At 48.2% G+C, this 21,319-nt stretch overlaps 1 protein-coding gene across 1 annotated transcript in view; it reads left to right on the top strand.

Moving 5' to 3' along the window:
* jarid2a (jumonji, AT rich interactive domain 2a) overlaps positions 1-21,319 on the top strand; it is a 40,635-nt gene that overhangs the window by 8,688 nt on the left and 10,628 nt on the right. Inside the window, exons 2-7 of the mRNA XM_031575742.2 lie at positions 6,224-6,359; positions 8,798-8,957; positions 11,754-11,923; positions 15,364-15,546; positions 18,189-18,391; positions 20,251-21,319. The exon at positions 20,251-21,319 is cut by the window's right edge and continues 198 nt beyond it. Of these exons, the coding sequence (XP_031431602.1) occupies positions 6,224-6,359; positions 8,798-8,957; positions 11,754-11,923; positions 15,364-15,546; positions 18,189-18,391; positions 20,251-21,319 (1,921 nt within the window). The remainder of the gene's footprint in view (positions 1-6,223; positions 6,360-8,797; positions 8,958-11,753; positions 11,924-15,363; positions 15,547-18,188; positions 18,392-20,250) is intronic.

Raw genomic sequence — 21,319 nt, 5'->3', positions numbered from 1 at the left:
CTGCTAACCTTGATGCCTGTGTGAAATTCAGGGGAGTGGCGTGACACACTGCTTCTTTAAAAGCTCCCAGGAATTCCTGTCTCCTCGCTGCCGAGCGAGAGAGCAAGTGCTCCCAGGAGCTGCAACTGCACGCAAAAAATCGCAGCGTCTGTGTCTCTCTGTGTGTCTCTCTGTGTGTCTCTCTGTGTGTCTGTGTGCCACTGGCTCTGGTGTCTCAGAACAAGGTCACGTTCGACATGTTGGCAGAGACTCGCCAGGGCCTGCTGCTGCCGCCGCTGCTGCCGCCGCTGCCTGCGCTTCTGTTTTTATGTGGCAGTGGAGCACGGCCAAAGGAGTGTAATAATGTTGATGTGTTCTGCTTAATCTGCTGCTCCACTGATACAGAGGCCAGCTGCCGGCCACACAGGACAATCCCAGAGCCTGGGAGACTGAGTGCTGTTTATTTGTGTGGTCCGCCCCACATGCGAGCCCAGACCCCAGACCAAACACACAGCAGACGGGCTGATTTTTTTAGTGAGATGGGTGAAGCAAAAGTATTGATTTTGAAGTGGTAGGCCTCTTGTAACAAGGGCTTTTTTAGTTTTTCTAAGAATGCTTTTCTTGCCATCTGTAGTACAAGCTTCCAGTATTTAGCAATAATGTTAACATTCACGTCTTGTAGGTGACACATATATTGCAATTTTGTGGACTATATTCTTGTTTTAACCTCAAAAGAACAAATATATATAATTTCCAGTGATTAAATAATTGAAAATATAATTGAATAAGAAACTTGTTTAAGCTTGCGGATGAAATATATTCTCCCGCAGAGTAGAAAATGCCGAACTACTGCCCTTACATTTAAGTTGACATTTTAGATAAATAATGGTGAATAATTATCAGTGGGTGAGAACAAATGCGATTAAGCTATTCTGTCTACTTATTACACTGACTTCATTTCATATTAGTCGCAGAATGACATCAATTGTTAATGATGATCCATCCTCATATGTGGAAGTGGATAAGTTAATATTTCTAACAATGGGGTTTAGAAAATTGGATCACAGCGTTCGCCCATTTGTGTCTTTCGCACATGAGTCATTTGTGTTCATATCATGACCACATCATCGTCTCTCAGGTTTGCGGGTTGTGACGAAGTGATGAATACTTCCTAGCGTGTTTATTACAGACAAATACACACACACACACTAACACACACACACACACACACACACACACACACACACACACACACACACACACACACACACACACACACACACACACACACACACACACACACACACACACACACACACATACCAACACCTACCCACACGCGCGTACACACACACACACACACACACACACACACACACACACACACACACACACACACACACACACACACACACACACACACACACATGCTGACGGGTACACTGTCTTACTCAAATAACATGGCAGCATGGAGATGTTGGTGGTGCTTGGATCTGGATATGTAGCGCCTGTCTGTTCATTTTGAGCTGTCCTGTTAAGTTGGGCCTGCTTTGACAGGCTATCTGTATGCAAATCTGGAACAGCGTTGCTTGAAAAGTGCGCTAAATTGTTTGTAGTCTGCTAGCAATTACAATGTAATCCCTGTCAGCGGCCGAAACATTACGGCTTGGCTGTTTGCATGGGTTTCCCTTTCATGACATGGCTCCAAGTCCGTTTGCATGGTGGTTGATGACGGTCCAAACCTCAAGCGTTCTCCCTCAAGTATGGAAGTCACAGTGGATCAGCTCATCTTTTGCCACTTAAAAAGAAATTGAGCTGCAGCTGATGAGGGGGATCTGCACTGGACTGGAGTGTGGAAGTGATACACTGTCTCAGTCTGTGCGGTCTCACAGGTTACCACTGTGATAACAGAGTAAGTCCTCAGCCAAGGTTTTGACAATGATGTTAAATTCTTGGACATGTAAGTCTATTACGTTTCTCTAAAGGGACCTAGCAATTAGCCTTTTGCTGGATTTCAACCCTTTTTGCCATGAGGTAAGCTGTCCTTTACAGAGAGCCCTGAGTGAAAACATATCTGTGCCTGTCGGGTGAAGGACTTAATTTGCTCCGAACCAGTGAATGTTTTAATCATACCACGTTGTCTGGCATGGTTTGGCTCTCCTCTGTAAAGCACAAGTCTGGAAGAGGAAGAGAGACTCTATGGAAACAGATGAGGGCATTAAAAGGAGAAACGTGAGGATATTGCAATTGGCACACAGGAAACTGAGATAGTCAGAGGGTGCCCTGTGTGTCAAAGATGATTAGGTGTTTAATTTAACCTCGGTTTGGAACTGAAGCAAAGGAAATTCAGCTCAAATTGATGTGAGAGTTTCATGTGAGACTCAGTGAACACATTGAGCACCGTGTGCGTGTGGGGACTGAATGTGCTCTGTGAGGCTTTGGCCCTGTTGGGGAGTAGTGAACTACTCGTAATTAAGTTTAACTAGTGGTGTAACTACCACTAGTAGTTAAACTACATTTTTTACAGTAGCTTGCTGGTAGTTCAACCACATTCATAGTTGCATAGTGATTCAAGTAGTTTATTACTTTTTTGCCTTTTCTTGTGTACTGAAACTAAAAACAATTTTCACAATTTTTTGTATTATATTTTGTTATAATTGTACATTGTCAATTCGATTTTTTTTTTACACAAAGTAGTTAGAACAAATTTTTCCAATTAGCTTGGTTGAACTGAACTAGCTGAGCTATGGTGAGCTTTACTGTAGTTCAAGTCTTATAGCTACACTTTCAAACTAGCTTCCCAAGCATGGGGCCTGGTTAATCAGATAGAATTCCAATGGACTCAGGATAGACTTTGACATCTCGCATTAGAACGTCACCCATTAGGTCCTTTGCAACAGAAAAGCAGCGTATCTCTCCATTCATTTGATCAGAGCAGTCTACAGACACAGTTCTTCTCACTGAAGGATTGTGGGAGAGAGAGAGAAGGAGGGAGTGTTGTGTAGAGGATTACATCTACATTCAACCAGAAAATCTTCCTCGGGCTACAACTGATCCCAGATGCAGATTCAGACTGTGGCGACGTTCACCACCCCGTTTACTGCTGAGGAGGCTGTTGTCCTAGATAACCGTCAGGGCTCACAGTTACGTGTACGTGACAGGCAGGTTTCTTGTCGTTACTTTGGTTCACATACGCCCGTCTTTATCTGTGTCTGTGTCTGCAGCGTCAACACTGTTGCTGCAACCACTTCTCATCACTGCAACCGCTTCCCTCGCCGTTGTCGTCAACAATGTCTCATCAGCCGTTTCATCCCCCATGCCTTTGAGATGGGGGTTGGCCTGGGATCAGTTGTAGGACAAAGCCCTCAGCTCAAGAGAGTAGGCCCAGGGACCCCACTTAACCACAAAACAACTGACCTGTGTCTGTAGTGACGGTTGGTCAGTTACACATACCACACATACCACACTCTCCGCAGCCCCTCGCAGGAAGAAAGGTGGTGTTCAGAGTGAAGCATGCTCATGTTCGCCCCGTGTAAAGTACTCATTATTGTCAAGGGCGTGACTCGTGGGAAGGAGTTATTTATAATTTGGTGTTTCTTAAGATCAAATGGATGGAAGTATTCATAAATTAAACATGTGCCGCCTCACACAGTCCCTGTGGGAGCGAACTGGAATTTGAAGCACATGCCTGAATGCTATGATGAATGCTACTGTGAACGTCTGTTTGCCAACACCAAGCCACTGCATGGCTTAGAGCAGTCTGAAAGTGCTCATGTATTGATTGGAGGCCTATGAGTTTCATTTGTTGTGTGTGTGTGTGCGTGTGTGTGTGTGTGTGTGTGTGTGAGGCAAGAAAATGTTTTCTTTATGGACAAAGAAGTTTCATCCTCTTAGTAGGGGGTAATTAATCACTGGAATGCAGGTTTTTTTTTCCTGAATCGCAGCGACAGCAGAGAGAAAATAGCGTAAAGCCTCACAGTCTTTGAGAGGAACACGTTGTACACCCCACTGAAGTTGGTGGCTATTTACATTTGGACCATTTCGCAGTGTATCGCTGTCGTCTGCGCTGAAAGCGGCTGCAAACCGGCTTTTCTCTTTTCCAAAAACCAGCCAGGCCGGCTCCTGCTGGCTGTGCTGAATGGTATGTGAATGCAGCGAGAGACCGGCGCTCGACTGTGCGGCGGTCCCCTGCGCTCGGACCTTGGCCAGAAGTGTTGCATTGTTGCTACAGCAGGCCTGACCTACAGTATTACTTTCACCCGGGGTCTGAATGGACTCCAGAAGGAATTTTAGCTTGTTGTGGTTGTTTGAAGCCTAGCTGAGTCAGGGTGGAAAAGGGAGGTCTTTTGATATATGTGTGTTTCAGGGCTAGTGCTACAATTTGGTGTTGCATGATAATGAAATAGCAGAAGTGTAGACCACACACACACACACAGACACGCACGCATGCACGCACACACACACACATCCCACACACACACTCACACACACACACACACACACACACACACACACACACACACACACACACACACACACACACACTCATATGCACACTCACAGAAGCACACACACATGTGCGCACCCTTTATGTGAGAAAGTAATCGATTGTGTGAATAGCTTTTGAGAACCAGGAACTGTGGGAAGCAGCAGGGGAAAGCCGCGGAGCAGGAAGTGGGAGCCATCTCGCTACTGGGAGAAGAATGTGTATTGTACAAACAAGCTGTTCACCCACAGGGAATGTGTGTTATGATAACAGCTAGCATGCGTGTTATGATAGCAGTCAGTATCTACAGTAATAAGGATCTCTCTGACACGCGCCTGCTGCTGCTTCTCTCTCTCTCGCTTATGAGAAAAGCCCACTGCCACAGCGAGTCTATTTATAGCCCAAGTGATCGACGTAGACAGTGTGGCTGTTTCCTTTGTTTCTCTTAAAAATGCACATTTATTCGGCCCCAGTGAGTTTTCGTCGCCGCAGTGAATCAGACACATCTCGTTCTCTGTGAATCACTCGATGTGATTTTAATTTCCTCTACACAGCCGCTATTCACAGATAATGCCACGGTGATATTACTGGACGAGTCATATCAGTGCGTTCGTGTCCTTTTTGACATTGATATATTCCCCACCCCAGGAACTGTAATAGTGTAGTATAGTAAATATGTATTTTAACAGATACGCGTTCACAGTGTGTGTAAAAGCTTTTGTTCAGTTTGTGCCTGCATTTAAACATTTCAAGGGTTTTTGCAGGTATCATAAGATCATATCACACAAATCATTCTGGGAGGTAGTTTCTACTCCACCCGGAAGCTTCTGTCTGGAGAGCCAAATAAGGAATGAGTACTCAGTGAGTGGAAACTCATTGAGAACTTTTGCAATGTCGTCCGTGCAGTTCATGCCAGAGGATGTCGTCATGACAGCTTTGCGGAATGGATGAATACAGTAGCTGTAGCAACACTGAGTGTCTCTTTGAGCTCTATCTCACGAGCAGCGTTATCAGTGATGCAGCCATCTGGAGAGACAGGCAGCTGGGCCCTACCTCAGTGGGACTGAGTGGCTCCAGGATCACGGTCTGTGAAAAGACATAAAGAACAGAGGAATTTCAAGGCCTCCTGGTTCCTTTGGTTCCTTGTAACTTGAATAAGATATCTCCAGTAATCTTACAACACATCTGGCATCTTTTTAACCATTGTAATTGCCATTCAGTGAACTTCAACACTCTTTACCCTAGATTAAAATACTTAAAATGGGGAATATCTGACAGTAGTCACATTTTGTCCACAATCCCCTGACTGCAGTGACAGTTTATGGCATGTGAAGTTTTCCATAGTGTGACTGCTGTACGTTTTCTAGTCTGTCTCCCCGCCACTGCTCCACGGATCTCTACATTCCTGAAATGCAGCTGGTTTTGTGTCGTTCCTCTTTGCGTTTGCCTTTGGGCACTACTCTGGAACAGCGCTAACGCTAACGCTAACGCTAATGCTTGCTGCACTGCACTGCACTGCACTGCACTGCACTGCACTGCACTGCACTGCACTGCACTGCACTGCACTGCACTGCACTGCACTGCACTGAACTGAACTGCACTGCACTGAACTGCACTGCACTGAACTGCACTGAACTGCACTGCACTGAACTGAACTGCACTGCACTGAACTGAACTGCACTGAACTGCACTGAACTGAACTGAACTGAACTGAACTGCACTGAACTGAACTGCACTGTGCTCTGCTCTCCTTTGCAGGATGATAACGATGGCATCCCCTGGTCGGAAGAGCGCGTGGTGCGCAGGGTGCTCTACCTTTCCCTCAAAGAGTTCAAGAGAGAACAGAAGAGTAAAGTGGTGGGGAAGAACCGCCACGGAAAGGGGGTCATTAACGGTGAGTAAATGAGCCTCGAAAATACTTTTTATGAGTTCAGTGATGTAGCATATTATGTTAAGTTTGTATGTTTTACAATTGGTGATTTTATTCTCTCTCTCTATCACACACACACACACACACACACACACACAGACAGACAGACACACACACACACACATACATACACACACACACAAAAAAACATAGACACAAGGCCTTGAGTGATAAAGCATTTTTTTTTGTCGTTCTCTACAATTATTTTCATAGCAACATTTAAATACTGCCCTGAAACATTTATCACAAGGGCCCTTTTATTTTTCATAGCTCTGTCTCAGCTGTGAGTGTTGGTATCTATCATAGTGAAGGTGAAATCACTGATGTTACGGAACACCGCTCCAGTAAGACTGCACAAACCAAATTAACCATAATTCATTGTAATAGGCAGTACATTGAGACAGTGTAGAGGCCAGGACACTGCTAGATTCTGTCACTGACACATTGTTGCGAAAACAGTTGACAGAAAGGAACTGTTGTCTGTGAAGTCCTTAAAAAGATGTTGCAAACTCTGAATCACCTTGGAAATGTACAGACAGACGTATAAGTCAGAGGCTAGTCTGCTTTCATTTCCTCTAATTGGACTTCATAGGTGCTGATTCCTTGATGCCACAGGCATATCTAAGGGCAGCCTCCACTGTGGTTGTCATTCTGAGGCCCAGCGGTAGCCTGACCTTCTCGTGAGCAGTGGGAAACTGTCCTCAGATCTGCACTCTGACGGGTGCACTCTCTATTCTTATCGTCTCATTAGGATGGCAACGTGTTGCCCAGGAAACCCACACGATCAAAGTCTCCCCTTAGTCTTTGGAGCACCAAATTGTCACCAATTGTCTTTTTTTTCAAACCCCTTCAGTTCTCAAGCTTTATATTGTTTAGGGAATCCATGTTTTCTCGAGACCACTGTATCTATTATGGTAATAATACCTCAGTTAAAAGAGTGAAAATCATTTTTCGTTGGCCAGTCCTGAAACAGCGCTGCCACAGACAGGCAGGGCTGTGGACACCGCTTTCCATAAATTCTTTTTTCTGGCCATTCTTTTTTCCAGCTTATTAGTATTACTATTACTTCTCTTGCCATGATTGCTCCCACTATGTGTTTAGTAAGGCAAATTAGGGCCCCCGAATAATGCCCTCTCTGTGCGGTTTCATTTTCTGAGCCCGGTTTATTACACCCCTACCAGTCTGAGTCATTCTCCCTCTAATGGACCAGAGCTGCCCAGAGCGGTGCCGCTGCCAGCCAGGCGCATTTCAGAAGGACAGAAGGGCGCCGGGCAGCAAGGACCTGCTTGGCCAGGCCTGCCCGCTTCTGAACGTGCTTCTGCAACAAGAAGGGCCACACTGGTGGTGGTGGTGGGATCAGTGCAGTGTAACATAGTATAGCGTAGGAACTCACCGGTGGGTAAAGGGCTACAACTTGTCAACTGAGAATTAACGAGGTCCAAGTGCAATTTTGAGAAAGAACGTGATTGAAAATCCAGAATCAAATAGCCACTATTCTATGAAATGTGTTATTTTTATGAATAATATCGTATTATTTGATATTATTTGGTCACATTTGCGGACACTTCAGATTCTGGTTGACGGACTGATACTCTGTGACGCCGAGTTCGTCTTTATTGATGTTTTCTATTGTTAGAGAGGACCGTCTGCAGGGTGAGGGAGTGGGGGTGGGGGTGGCTGTGATCACATGCAGGACAGGGTGCTATTTCGGTTAGACCGTTTCCTCTGTGGTTGAGGAAAAAAAAGAATTTTGTAGAACTAGTTATCATGATTATACTTCTTCAATGGTCCTTTTCTTCTTTGTGTCAGTGAAGCATTGTGCTGATTTTTTTTACAGCTTGTTCCGAAAATTGTTAGAATTTTTGGTACATCCAAAACCCATTTGAAGTTGACATAAATAAATTGCAGACTCAAAATGTGAACTGATTAAAGGACAGGCAGTAAAGAATCATGGCTAGCCACTCAGGAGAAAAAAAAAGCTGTAATCACACATAAAAGCTGAGAAAGCTTCCTGTCTGGCCCAAGCCTCTACCAGGACCGCAGTGCTTTTGTAGTCACCCCTCCTGGCTCTCCCTTTCTCTCCCTTTCTCTCCCTTTCTCTTCATTTCTCCATACGACTGTGACTCACATCAAGGCGGCGAACTTGCCAGGAGTTCTCGAGGAATTCTACAAAGCCCTGGCAGAGAGCCCTTTTTTGAGCGCAGTATTAAGAAAGAGAGAGAGAGTGAGAGAGAGACAGAGGGAGAGAGAAGGAGAGGGAGAGGAAGAGGGAGAGAGAGAGAGAGGGAGAGAGGGAGAGAGAGAGAGGGATAGCGTCCCACTTCTCTTGCCCACCTCTGTCACTCCTGTGCTTGCTCATGGTCTTAATCTCGTCATTATTTTTCCCCCTTCTTGCCTTTTAGGTGCTTTAGCAAATGGCCATTCGAGCGGATCGAGTTCCAGGTCGACTGCGTCAAAAGGGGGCATGTTCACGGGCTCCTCCAAGGCAGACCGGTGCCGGCGCCTGGCCCCGGGTCACGATGGGGCCAGCGAATCCTCCGAGGAGGGGCCTGCACGCAAGCGGTGAGGATGGCGGTCATCATGTCTTTTTTTGCATATAGATATTTATTGAATCACTGTTTTTTTTTCAAAACAATGATAGTGTCAAGCACCAAACACCACACACACTCTCACACACACACACACACACACACACACACACACACACACTCTCACGCACACACTCACAGTTCCGTACACCTCTTTTCATTCATTCCCAATCAATGTGACCACAAAATCAGCAATCTGTTCACGGCAGTCTAAAAGGCATTAGAAGATGCCAGTCGCTAATTTCAAGCAAAGTGGATGTATTTGGAGCAAGAGGGAGAGACAGCGGAGGCAATGATTGCCGCTTGCTCTGTAATCTGTTCAGAGGACTGCCGGGGATGGAGGCACAACACAAGGCTTTTCCCTTGATGCATTGCAATATGCCTGGTGAATTCCATTGTGGTCATTAGCCGAGATGGCTGACAGTCAGCATCGAGTGTTCTACACTAAATGCCACAGCACTTACCTCCATTTGTTTTTTTTTCTTCTCAAAATAGCTTCTTTTGTTGCTTTTTAATATACTAATACTGCACTCTATTTGGACCACCTCATTCCCCGTTCACCTCAGCAATATGACATTAAAAGAAAAAAATCTTGTAGTGGTTTTCAGATTTTCAAGTGAATTACCCATTTGGTGAGGACAGGTTTATTGAAAAACACCCTCATTTGTTTAGGTTTGTAGTCTTGTATGCTGTGTAATCTTGTGCACTGTGTAGTCTTGTGCACTGTGTAGTGTAGTGCACTGTGTGGTCTTGTGCAGTGTGTGGTCTTGTGCACTGTGTAGTGTAGTGCACTGTGTAGTCTTGTGCACTGTGTAGTGTAGTGCACTGTGTAGTCTTGTGCACTGGGTAGTCTTGTGCACTGGGTAGTCTTGTGCACTGCAGTCTTGTGCAGTGTGTAGTCTTGTGCACTGTAGTCTTGTGCAGTGTGTAGTCTTGTGCTCTGTAGTCTTGTGCTCTGTGTAGTCTTGTGCACTGTGTGGTCTTGTGCAGTGTGTAGTCTTGTGCACTGTAGTCTTGTGCACTGTGTAGTCTTGTGCACTGGGTAGTCGTGTGCTCTGTGTAGTCGTGTTCACTGTAGTTTTGTGCACTGGGTAGTCTTGTGCACATTAGTCTTGTGCACTGTGTGGTCTTGTGCACTGCTTAGTGTAGTGCACTGGGTAGAAACTGAGGAGGCGTCTCTCAGCAGTCCTTAAACGTGAATATTTTAGGAAGGCAACTAAAAGTGTAAGGTATAGGTTATCTCTGTTAATGTAAATACAATTTAAAAGACAATAATACACTGCCTACTATGATATGCTTATGTTCTTATATACTTGTATTGTGTTACTGTATAAATTATGAATTTGGATGTGTGGAGAGTGTAAGCATGAGCATAAAACTTTATTTTGCTGCCAAGGATCTGTGAAGGACTGAGTCAGTATGACTTCTGGAGTCAAAACGATGTCAGCACTTACCACTTTTGGAAGCTGACCTTTTCCACCTCAGACTTCTTGTGACACCGTAATCAGCCTCAAATTGAATAAGCTACTGAATGTGTTCGACCGCCAACCGACAGCTGATACCAATTAAAGGAGATGGTGCAGCAGTTACAGATTCAATTGCGTCTTGGGGCTCAGGCATCCCAGGACGGCAGCGCAGTGACGTTGAACAAGGGGAAAACAGATACCTCTGCAGGCTGTTGTTGAGACCGCCAACAAACTTCGCTGGGTATTCTCTCAGTGCCTCAGAGTCTCACAGCTCCCTCTTTCTGATAAAGACATACGTCTGCGTCCAGATAACAAACGCTTCCCTGTGTAATTATTCCATCCCTCTCATCCGCAGGCAGGAAGCACCCTCATGGCTCCCTCTTGAGATGTATTCTCCCCCTTCAAAAAAAAAAGAAAAGGGGGTTGAATGAAAAACTGGGCCACTCTGGATGGAAATGACTTTGCATGAGATAATATCTCAAGATAGCCTGCAGATTTTGATAAGAGACTCTATTTCTCTCTCTCTCTCTCTCTCTCTCTCTCTCTCTCTCTCTCTCTCGCTCTCTCTCTTTCTCCCTTATGTGATTGAGTAATGTGGTCTGGGGCCTGAGAGAGGGCGAAAACTGAAGGTTAATGTATACACAGGCGACGCGGTGTGATGGCGTATATATACTCACAGGGAGAAAGAGCTGGGCCAAGCGGTTCTGCTCCCTGACTAAGCTCAGCCTCCCCAAAGCCTCCGACACACAGCAGGCCAGAGGGGGCTAAATAATTGCCCCCCCCCCCCCCTTGTCCTGCTTCGCCTGCCTCTGCGCAGAAATAGCAGGTAGTCTGAGCTCCTAATGATTTATGCCACCAGTGAACGGAGCCATGTCTGATCCTCACCCAGCAGTCATGCAAAGACCGCCAGAGTTAAATATATATATGCTTCTTTTTCCTTTTCCCCTCTTCTGTCATGAGATTGAAGGTGAAAGGATGTCATTAAAGTAGATTCTAATCTACACTGAATGTTAGAAAATGGAGGCACCTTCTCAGCCGTATAGAGAGGTACATGCATACAAGTGCTCATATTTAAAAAAAAAAATGTATTTGTGTGTTTTGAAAGGCAAAAAGGGTGTAGGTGCTTAATTCATTTATTACACATTTTTCAACAAATGAAAATGAGGCTTTCTGTTGTGAATAGGAATGTTTGTCTTAGCTTCCTGGTTCTAAATAAATCAGCACTCAATATGTCTGTGTTGAGGGCCTGTCCTTCTCCTCTGTGGCATCTGTTCTCAATCTCCCCTTCTCTGTCCCTCCCGTAGGCCCAGGCTGCAGGCTCAGAGGAAGTTCGCCCAGTCTCAGCCCAACTCCCCTAACTCCACCCCGGTCAAGATGGTGGAGGCCATGCCGCTCAGCCCCGTCCCTCCACCCAGCCACCTCTCCAAGCGCCGGCCCAAGACAGAGGACTTCCTCACCTTCCTCTGTTTACGAGGTAGGCCTCACAGAGCCTCCTCCTCCTCCTCCTCCTGTCGCAAACCCTTACTCTATTCAAACTGCTGCTGTGATACTGCTGTTTGGCCTACTGTGACACTGGTACACACAACAAAAAAGGAAACAACTCTGGAGGGCTTTTATTTTGTCCCGTAACTTTACCCCTGTCATCACAGGATGTTGCTGCTTTGTTAGCTGGTTTATTCCCCCCCCCCCCCAGTGGTGATGTAGAGAGAGCGCTTGCTCTGTGTCTGGGGGTGAGCGAAGACAGAGAAAAGACTGGCTAGAGAGTACGTCTCACTTTTGCGACATACTTTTTCAAAGTCGTTGGAAGGTGGCCGTGTTTTACTGGCGCGTCCGTCAGTGCTGCGATGGCATTCGCTGCAGCATGCGCTGACGTTATTTACTGCACGTGTCTATCTGCTGGCTCGCCTCCCGGGGCCCCCGTCGGAGTTACGGGCCATCGCAGCGCGCGTGCAACGCTTTGGGTTTGTTCTTCACCTCAGTCTCAGACCCAAATCGGTGTTTTTCCTAAGCTTCAGTGACAGCTTTCCATTTACCCGGGCCGTGACCAGTGCCAGAATTAGTTTTCTTGGCTTTATCTGATTATGTTGCCATGGTGGGGGGGGTTGCTGGGGGAGGCGATGGGGACGAGAAGGGGGGTGAGAAGGTTTGGAATGTGCACCTTTGCGGCTGCCATTCATTCATTGCTGCCAGCTCTGTTCATCAGTCACCCCGAGCAGGTAGCGTCTGCTGGTGTCTGTCAGTGCAGCCTCTCTGTCTCATGTTTCTCCCTGAAGCGTTCTCTCTCTGTCTCTCTCTGTCTCTCTCTCTGTCTCTCTCTCTGTCTATCTCTCTATCTCTCTCTCTCTCTCTCTCTCTGTCTCTCTCTGTCTCTCTCTCTGTTGCTCCTCTTCTGGCCGCTTTTCAACCTTATGAGAATTAATAAACCTGAGACCAAATGTCTAGACAGTATTAAGATAGTCCTTTTATGCCGAGGTCAGTTACTGAAGAACGGCTCTATTTTTTTTCTTCCTCTCAGAAGGGCTTGGCAGTTATATTTCGTGCGGTGAATGAATGATCACAGGCGACAGGAATACGATGAGGTGCTTTATTGTGTCTGTGCGACGCTCATTTACCTCCCTTCCATATCCTGTTTCAAACCTCGTAGCATCAAACCGGAACAAAGATGTCTGAATAAAATCGAATTAACTCTCTTGTCTACGCGCACATACACGGACACACGGACACACACAGCACACGCATACAACACACACACATAGACCCTCTCCCTCTTTTATTCCCCTTCCACTCTCTCTCTCTCTCTCTCTCTCTCTCTCTCTCCCCCCACTTCCCTCTCTAACACACACACACACACACACACACACACACACACACATACATACAACGCTCTGCAAAGTCATGGAGCTCACTGATTAGATTTCCCTTTGACTCTTGGCTGAGGGCAAAGTGGGTTAATGGATTTCCAGACATAAAAAAAGCAAATCAAAGCATCTCCTCCACTAGACCTACCCCCTCCTCACCACATCATCACTGACCCTTGTCTGCTATTTGCCCATCACCAAGAAAATGGTTAACGCCCCAACCAACCCCCCCGACCCCCCCACCCCGGATCACTGAGCAGGTGCCGAAAAGTGTCCTGCGTCATCTGAACCATATGCCGGTTTATCGTGAGTGTCATCGGGGGGCGTATCTCGGCCAGAAGAATCCATTTAACAGTCATTATAATGACAATCATCTCCGTCTCAGAGATCACTGACTTCTAGCATTGTGAATCTTGCTTCATGATGTCAGTGACAGAGGTTGTGTGGGCTGGACTAACTCATAACAGGATTTGTGGTCTCTGCGTAAATTCTGAGGTCTCTGCAAAAACATATCTGGTTTGAGGCCCCGGTTGTCAGTATAAGAGAGGCCCCACGTGACGATGGGGGGAAAAATGGGCTGTATTAGTGGCAGTAGAGTAGCGCTGAAGAGAGGCCTCTTTCTTTGTTAAGTGTTTATTTGTCACGAGTAATTTGTCAGCTGTCATCAACTTACACAGGGGAACATTATAACAGGTTTGCCTCAGACCAACACCCATTGTGGGTTTTAGAGGAATTAAGTTTATGAGCAGTCATGTAGATATATTTATCATGCTGTAAACATAGACATAATGAAGCGTGTTACAGACAGAATATTTTATGTGAAAACATTATGTTTTTTTTTTTTTTTACATTCTGCTCTTGAAAGCCATATTCCCAGTATTCTGGCCTGAGTCACTGTTGCAATGAGGAGGGATTGTTGCGCTTATCCCATCGGGGCGAGGACAATAGGCCAGAGCTTTAAGAGCACGGGCCGTCCGTCAGAGATGGAGGCTTAGCCCTCTCCCCCCAAGCTATCAGGAGGCCCAGGGCCCCCCCATCTGAATACCAGCCAGTCCTGCTGTCACCTAGAGATTACCGCTCGTCAAGGGGGTGCCCTGACCTCTGCCAAGCCAGCCCATGGCGGCCCTAGTGCTCTCTCTCTCTCTCTCACTCACTTTCTTTCGCTCTGTCTCTCTTTCGCTCTCTCTCTCTTTCGCTCTCTCTCTCTCTCTCACTTCCTTTTGCTCTCTCTCTTTCTCTCTCTCTCTCTCTCTTTCTTTCTTTCGCTCTGTCTCTCTTTCTCTCTCTCTCTCTTGCTCTCTCTCTCTCTTTCGCTCTCTCTTGCTGTCTCATTCTCTCGTGCTCTCTCTCATGCTAGCTAGCTAGCACTTCCCTGAGTCCCTCCCCCCCCCCGACGCGCGATCACATGCTAGCACATGCTAGTGCGGTGGCGGGCGCTGGACTCGGTGACCTTCCCCTCACCACCCCCACCTACCCCCCACCACTCCCCCCCTCCCCTTCCCGAGATAAATGGCTATTCATGGCCTCCAGAGCGGCCGCTCCGCTCTCCTCTGCTCTGACACAGGCCCTTCATTGTGAGCAGGGCCGGGGGCCGGGGCCTTCGGTGCGGATCAGCAGTGGCCCAGATGAAGGGAGGACAGGGCCGACTGGGCCGACTCCGACTCAGCCGGGCCATTAGCCACTCGGCTGGGCCCCCTCCGGGCCCGTCAGCACACGGCAGAGGCTAGTTGTTATGACACTCCCTCGGCCCCGGGAAGAAAGCACAGGCTGTCTGATAGGGGGCTTCCTTTTTTTCCCCTGCCTCCCCTTTTAGAGATATACAGTGCTGTCATGAGGAGAGGTGTATATTACATGGCCAGTCCTCCCTAGTCCTCTTTTTCTCACTCTATCTCTCTCTCTCTCTCACATTCTCGCTTTCTCTCTCTGTCATTGTCTCTCCTCTCCTACCTCCACCCCACAATCTCTGCCTATTATTATGTCTTTCTCTCTTTCTCTTTCTCTTTCTCTCTCTCTCTCTTTCTCTATCTCTAACTCCTCTTCCTTTCCCATGGGTCAGGTTCTTCAGCGTTGCCCAGCAGCATGGTTTACTTTGGGACGGCTCAGGAGGATGGGGATGTGGAGGAGGAGGAGGACGAGGAAGATCAGGAGCAGGAAGCAGCCACCAGCGAGGCATCAACATCCTGCCAGTCGACTCCACGGAAACACAAACCGCCCGGCAAACCCACAGCCAATGGCCACGGTAGTTTTATATGTTCACACACACACACACACACACACACACACACACACACACACACACACACACACACACACACACACACACACACACACACACACACACACACACACACACACACACACACACACACACACACACACACACACACACACACACACACACATGCTGGGTTGATTTATTAGTTTAAAGTTTTCAATAATGCTAACTCTCCACCTGAGTTACAGTGTTCAGCTCAAGCTTCATGTCTTTGAACATCAGGAAGTGTTCAGTACGTGCTCAGGTTTTATTGTTTTTCTGTGTCCATTGACTAACAGCAGCTGACAGAAGGGGCCATTTGGTTCCCATTTTGAGGACCCCAGTGAGCAGTGTGGGGAATAATGGCCCTTGCTTTTTGTCACAACATGAAGTTAATGATCCGTGGCCACACTCATCGGAGGCCATGGCTACATGCTCTCTCGCTCTTTCTCTTTCCTTCTTATTTTCTCTCTCTCTCTTTTTCTCTCTCCCTCCCTCTCTCTCTCTCAAACACAGTTGGGGCTAAGGGTACACTAAATGAATGGAAATATCCCCTAATGCTCACCTGATAAAAGTAACAGAGGCACATGGAACAGGAGAGAAATATGAGCGCAAATACGTTTTTTTGAGTCTTAAATCTCACTGGACCCACACACACACACAAAAGAATTAAGAAGAAAAGCACAATAAAGATTTGTTTTAAGGTGATATAAACGGAATTTGCAAGTGCAGTGAAGTAAATACATCCCAAAAGATCTCTTCTCTTTCTTCTCTGTTTTTTATGACTAACAGGCCAAAGATGAAATGCCTTGGCTCTCTTCATTTTCCTTTAAGTCTTGAGACGTAAGTGAGTTCTTATTTGCAAACATGCCCACCATCTTTAGGGGGATCCTGGCTGGTCAGCAGGCCCTTTCCCTGCTCCGTTCATTGTTCTCTCTGATGGCCCATTTCCCCTGTCGGCGTGCAGGCCTTCAGCTGAGCCTCCCTGCCTATTCAGCACAATCTCCGGACAGAAATCGGACACCGCTGTCACCGGAGAACCTCCCTTATAAACATACTCCCAACACGCACAGCCTTACCCTTCCAGTCAGGGCCGTAGCTTCAGCCAGCTCAGGTTCAAAAGTTGAAATCGCCAGGCTCTCTCTCTCTTTCTCTCTCTCTTTTTCTCTCTCTATCTGTCTCTCTCTCTCTTCCCCGACACTCACAGTGGACAGAGGGGAGGATTGGCGTTTGGCCTGTCAGTCCTCTTCCACCCCCACAACCCCCCTCCATGCTCCTAGCCGAGAGAGAGAGAGAGAGAGAGAGAGAGAGGTGCTGGGGGAGGCTGGGTGTTGAAAAGGGACTCTGTGTGAAGCGAGATGAAATGGGGGGGGGGGGGGGAGAGCCATGTTGGGCCAGCACGCTCTGCTAAGGAATTCAATACAAGGCCGGGTCTAAATGAGACAATTTTATATGCCGTGTTGGCCGCAGTCCAGCCCGGTTCGGGTGATATGTAGGTCCCATGGAGCGTCTACAGAGTGGCGCTTTCATTTAGCAGAGTGACCCAGAGAGTATTTCATGACTCTTTAATATTTTTTTTATGGCTAACATTGGTCAGAAAAAAAAAGAAACGCTGCTACAGGACTGCTGTCGAGTGTGTGTGTGTGCAGAAGAGAGTTTCAGTGGTCGTGTTGTGTTTTGTTTTTTTTTGGTCAAACGTGTGGGTGGCGATTTTATTTTCCAGGAAATATTAAGAGCTCTTGAAATGTCAACATCATAAAAAGTGACACTGGCTCATTTTGTTTTTGAGGGTTTAGAAAAAGTTTCAATTTAAAGGCGTTCCAGAGCTCCAGGTTTATGTGTATATTTCATGTTACTTCAGTGCATTTTTATTGAAGTTTCATAGCATTTTGAAACAATGATCTTGAGGAAAAAGCCCTAGCGATCACACAGGGGAATAGAAACAAGTTATAAAAAAAATAGTGGCAGTTAATGTCATTCACATAAAATATTGAAGCTTAGGTGTAGTGTGTCAGTGTATTGAAGAGACCTAGAGTGTAAGTATGTGCTCACACAGTGGGTTGAACGTCTGTTTGCCTGTGGTAGAGCCTGGTCCGCCGAACACAAACACTGACATATTATATAGCATTCTTCACTGCACCGTATCATTATTCATGGAAGTGTTCACTTCACTTTTAGTCGCTGTGGTGGGTGAAGGCACCTGCTGAGTTGGTGCGTGGCGCTGTACGTTCATACCCACTCACTCTCCTCTTATTCTCCTCCTCCTTTCGTCCTCTCCTCTCTCTCTCTCTCTCTGTCCTCTTATTCTCCTCCTCTTCTCCTCCTCCTTTCGTCCTCTCCTCTCTCTCTCTCTCCTTTCTCTCCTTTCTCTCTCTCTCTCACTCTCCTCTTCTTCTCCTCTTCTTCTCCTCCTCCTTTCATCCTCTCCTCTCTCTCTCTCTCTCCTCTCTCCCTCTCTCTCTCCTTTCTCTCTCTCTCTGTCCTCTTCTTCTCTTCCTCGTTTCATCCTCACCTTCCTCTCTCTCTCACTCCTCTCTCTCTCTCTTCTCTCTCACTCTCTCCTCCCTCTCTCTCTCACTCTCACTCTTTCTCTCTCTCTCTCTCTCTCTCACTCTTTCTCTTCTCAGTTTTCAGTGGCCAGGGCAAAGCCACAGGAGGAGCAAAGGAGGTGAGCCTCCGGTCCAGGGGGAAGGAGTCTCCCCAGGGGAAGGAGAAGAACCAGAGGGAGCAGCAGCGCCGCTCCGACCACCACGCCAGGGCCCCGGCTCGCTCCTCCACCACCACCCACAACCTGAGGCCCAGCAGGGCGGTGCAGGAGCGGCTGCAGCAGGTCCGCTCCTCCTCCCCAACAACCACACAACCACCATCTCTTTGGTTCTCTGCACTTTGCTCTAGTCTCTCAGAAAAACCCTACATACACATTTGTCACTTATTTCTAAAAGGCCGCTGATGAACTGTTTGCCTATGGTGTGTTTGCATGGTGTCCATTAAAGCTCAGGTGGACTATGTGCTCTATCATAGGCTGGGTGAAAAGCCCTTTGCTTAATGATTAAATGCGATTCAAAGAACTGCTGTACCAGAGGCGTAAAAAGGAGGCAGACACTTTTTCTTTGTCACTCCGTCCGCGCATACACTGACCCAGCACATTTCAGTCGTTAGTCGCACCTTGTCGAAGCACCGTGCTAATGAGCAAATGCAGACCGTGAGCGCATTGTAATGGAGAGGGTTTTTCTATACCGTCCCCCTCAGCATGCTACACATACCGTACATTTAAGATAGCCAGGGTCCGGTGGCGCTAAGCTTAGCTCAGCAGACTGTGCCATAAACAGAGGTGCCAAAAACAACTCCAGCCAGAGGGTAGTAAAAAAAAGGATGAATAAATGCTCATTTGATGGGCAAATGAAACCACAATCATGGCGGGCTCCGTGAAAACTACGGGCCCCTGTTGCCAGTTCAGTCAGAAACGATTCATCAATCAGGGGGGGCAAACGAGAGACTCAGGCGCTCGGGGCAACCATTACCTCCACTCTCAGCACCGGCCTGCTAAACCCCCCACCCCCAACAGAACTCTACGTCAATTTAAACTCACTCACTGCCGTGGAGCATTTCAAAAAGCAGAGCAGAGCAGAGGAGAGCAGAGCTTTGGTCCATGGAAAACAAGTACATTAATCACATCCTGTTATACAAATCAAAACCTTGCACTGATACCATAAATCAGGTATGAATATAAAATCACAGGTGTTCAGGGAAAACATGCCATTTTAAATCCACTTCAGCATCAGGGCGAATTTGACCTATTTGGCAGATGCGAAGCAGCCCGAGACAGGACCATGGAAAACTGGTTAAGGGAGCGTATGCGACGACGGAGGCGCAGGCATTGCGTCGCTGCTGCTGAGGCTCTGTGCTGAGCCCGAAGTTTCCTGTCCTTGTGCCAGCGCTTCCTATGGACTGCAGAGCTGCAGATGGTTCACTTTAGCAGCACCACCATCCTGCAGCAGGGCTATAGCAACACATGATGTCATCTGCCTCCCCCTGGCCAGATCCTCCCCCCCAACTCCCCTCCCTCACCCACCCCCTCCACCCCCCACCCCCCACCACCACCCCACTGACGCACGTCTGCACAAAAAAACACTTCAGAACAATAGAACCGTATGTCTGCAGAGACATACAGCTTGGTTTTTAAGCTACACCTTGGTGTGTTTATGTGTGTGTGTGTGTGCGTGTGTGTGCGTGCTGGATGTAAGCATGCGTATTTGAGCCGGTGTGTATTAAGCACAGTGCAGGGAAAACCATTCCCCCTCCCCCACTGTCTCCCTCCCTCTCTCTCTCTCCCTCTCGCGCTCACACACATTTCTAGGCCGAACAATTGCTTTACATGGCTGAGCTCACGTGCCCATCGTCTCTGCAGAGCAGAACGGCGCTGGTGAGCCCTCTAGTGGTGGCTGTGGAGCCTGCAGGAGATTAGTTCCAAAGTAGACCCACTGACCTTGTTTCCGACAAGCATGCTAATAGCTACAGGGTTGCTTTGCTTTACTATAATAATGAAAGGTATTTTGGAATGATACATTTGTTATTGCTATTAGCTGGTGTCAAGGCCTGAATTACAATCCAACTAGAAAGGTTAACTTGAATATTGTTGATGAGTTAAGAAAATGAAAATAAAAAGAGAAATTTGTGTTCGCGCGGCAGGTTTCTAAAATGAACGGGAATGCGCAGCAATCTTCCACCAGCACGCGGAAGGCGAAAGACCCCCTTCCCCCGCCACCGCCACCGCCGACCAAAGCTGTGAAGTACCCCAAGGGCCACGTCACCTACACCAAAGCGAGGTTGCTCAAGGAGGCCAAGCTCCACCCCGGCACTCGCACCAGCCAAGCCACCAATTCGCGCACCAACACCCACGCTAACACCCACGCCAGCAACACCAGCCAGCCCCCCCAGAAACCCAACTCAGGAAAAGCCCAGAGCAGCCAGGCCAAGACCGTCCGAGCGGTGCTACCCCCGAAGGCCAACGGCTGCTCCAGGCTGAGCGGCAAGAGTGGCAGGAGAGCCGAGGCGGCCGGGGAGACAACGCAGCCGCAGCCACCACGGCGTAACGGACTCAGGCAGTCCAAGAGACGACTGGAGGCGGCCACCAGTGGGGGTGCCAGCCCGGCCAGGAATGGGCAGGAGGTTGGCGTCAAAAAGGTCAAAGTGCAGACGGTGTCTCCGGAGACGCGGTGCAAGAAGACTGTTGCTGTTCCGGCCGAGCCGCTCGCCCGAGACAAGGTCGCCACAGAAACGGCCGCAGCCAACAACTGTGACGCGCTGGCAGCAGGCCAGCAGACGGCCGCCTCCCAGAGGCCCAAGCGCGTGTCGGCCGGGCGGCTGATGTTCACTCGCCAGGCTCAGCCCAGACCGCCCCCTCCACAGCCCACAACTGCCCCACCTCCAACGGAAATGCCCCCGCCGCTCCCTCCACAGCCCACAACTGCCCCACCTCCAACGGCATTGCCCCCGCCTGCCGAGCCCCCCAAACCGGCCGAGCCGAAAGCGGCCCGGGAGAGGGAGCGGGGTAAGCGGGGTGCCAGTACGGGCGCAGGGGTAGGGGCAGGGGCAGGGGCAGGGGCAGGACCAGGAGCAGGGGCAGGGGAAGGGGCAGGGGCAGAGGCAGGGACGGGGGCATTTACCGGCCTGACGGACGTTCCGGTGTTCGAGCTGGTGACGCAGGAGTTCCAGGACCCGCTGACGTACATGGCGCGCGTGCGGGAGCGGGCCGAGC

Source organism: Clupea harengus, chromosome 11, assembly GCF_900700415.2.
Source record: "Clupea harengus chromosome 11, Ch_v2.0.2, whole genome shotgun sequence".
Classification (NCBI taxonomy): Eukaryota; Metazoa; Chordata; class Actinopteri; order Clupeiformes; family Clupeidae; genus Clupea; species Clupea harengus.
Note: the sequence above shows the minus strand (reverse complement) of the source record. Positions and strands in the feature narration are given on the sequence as shown.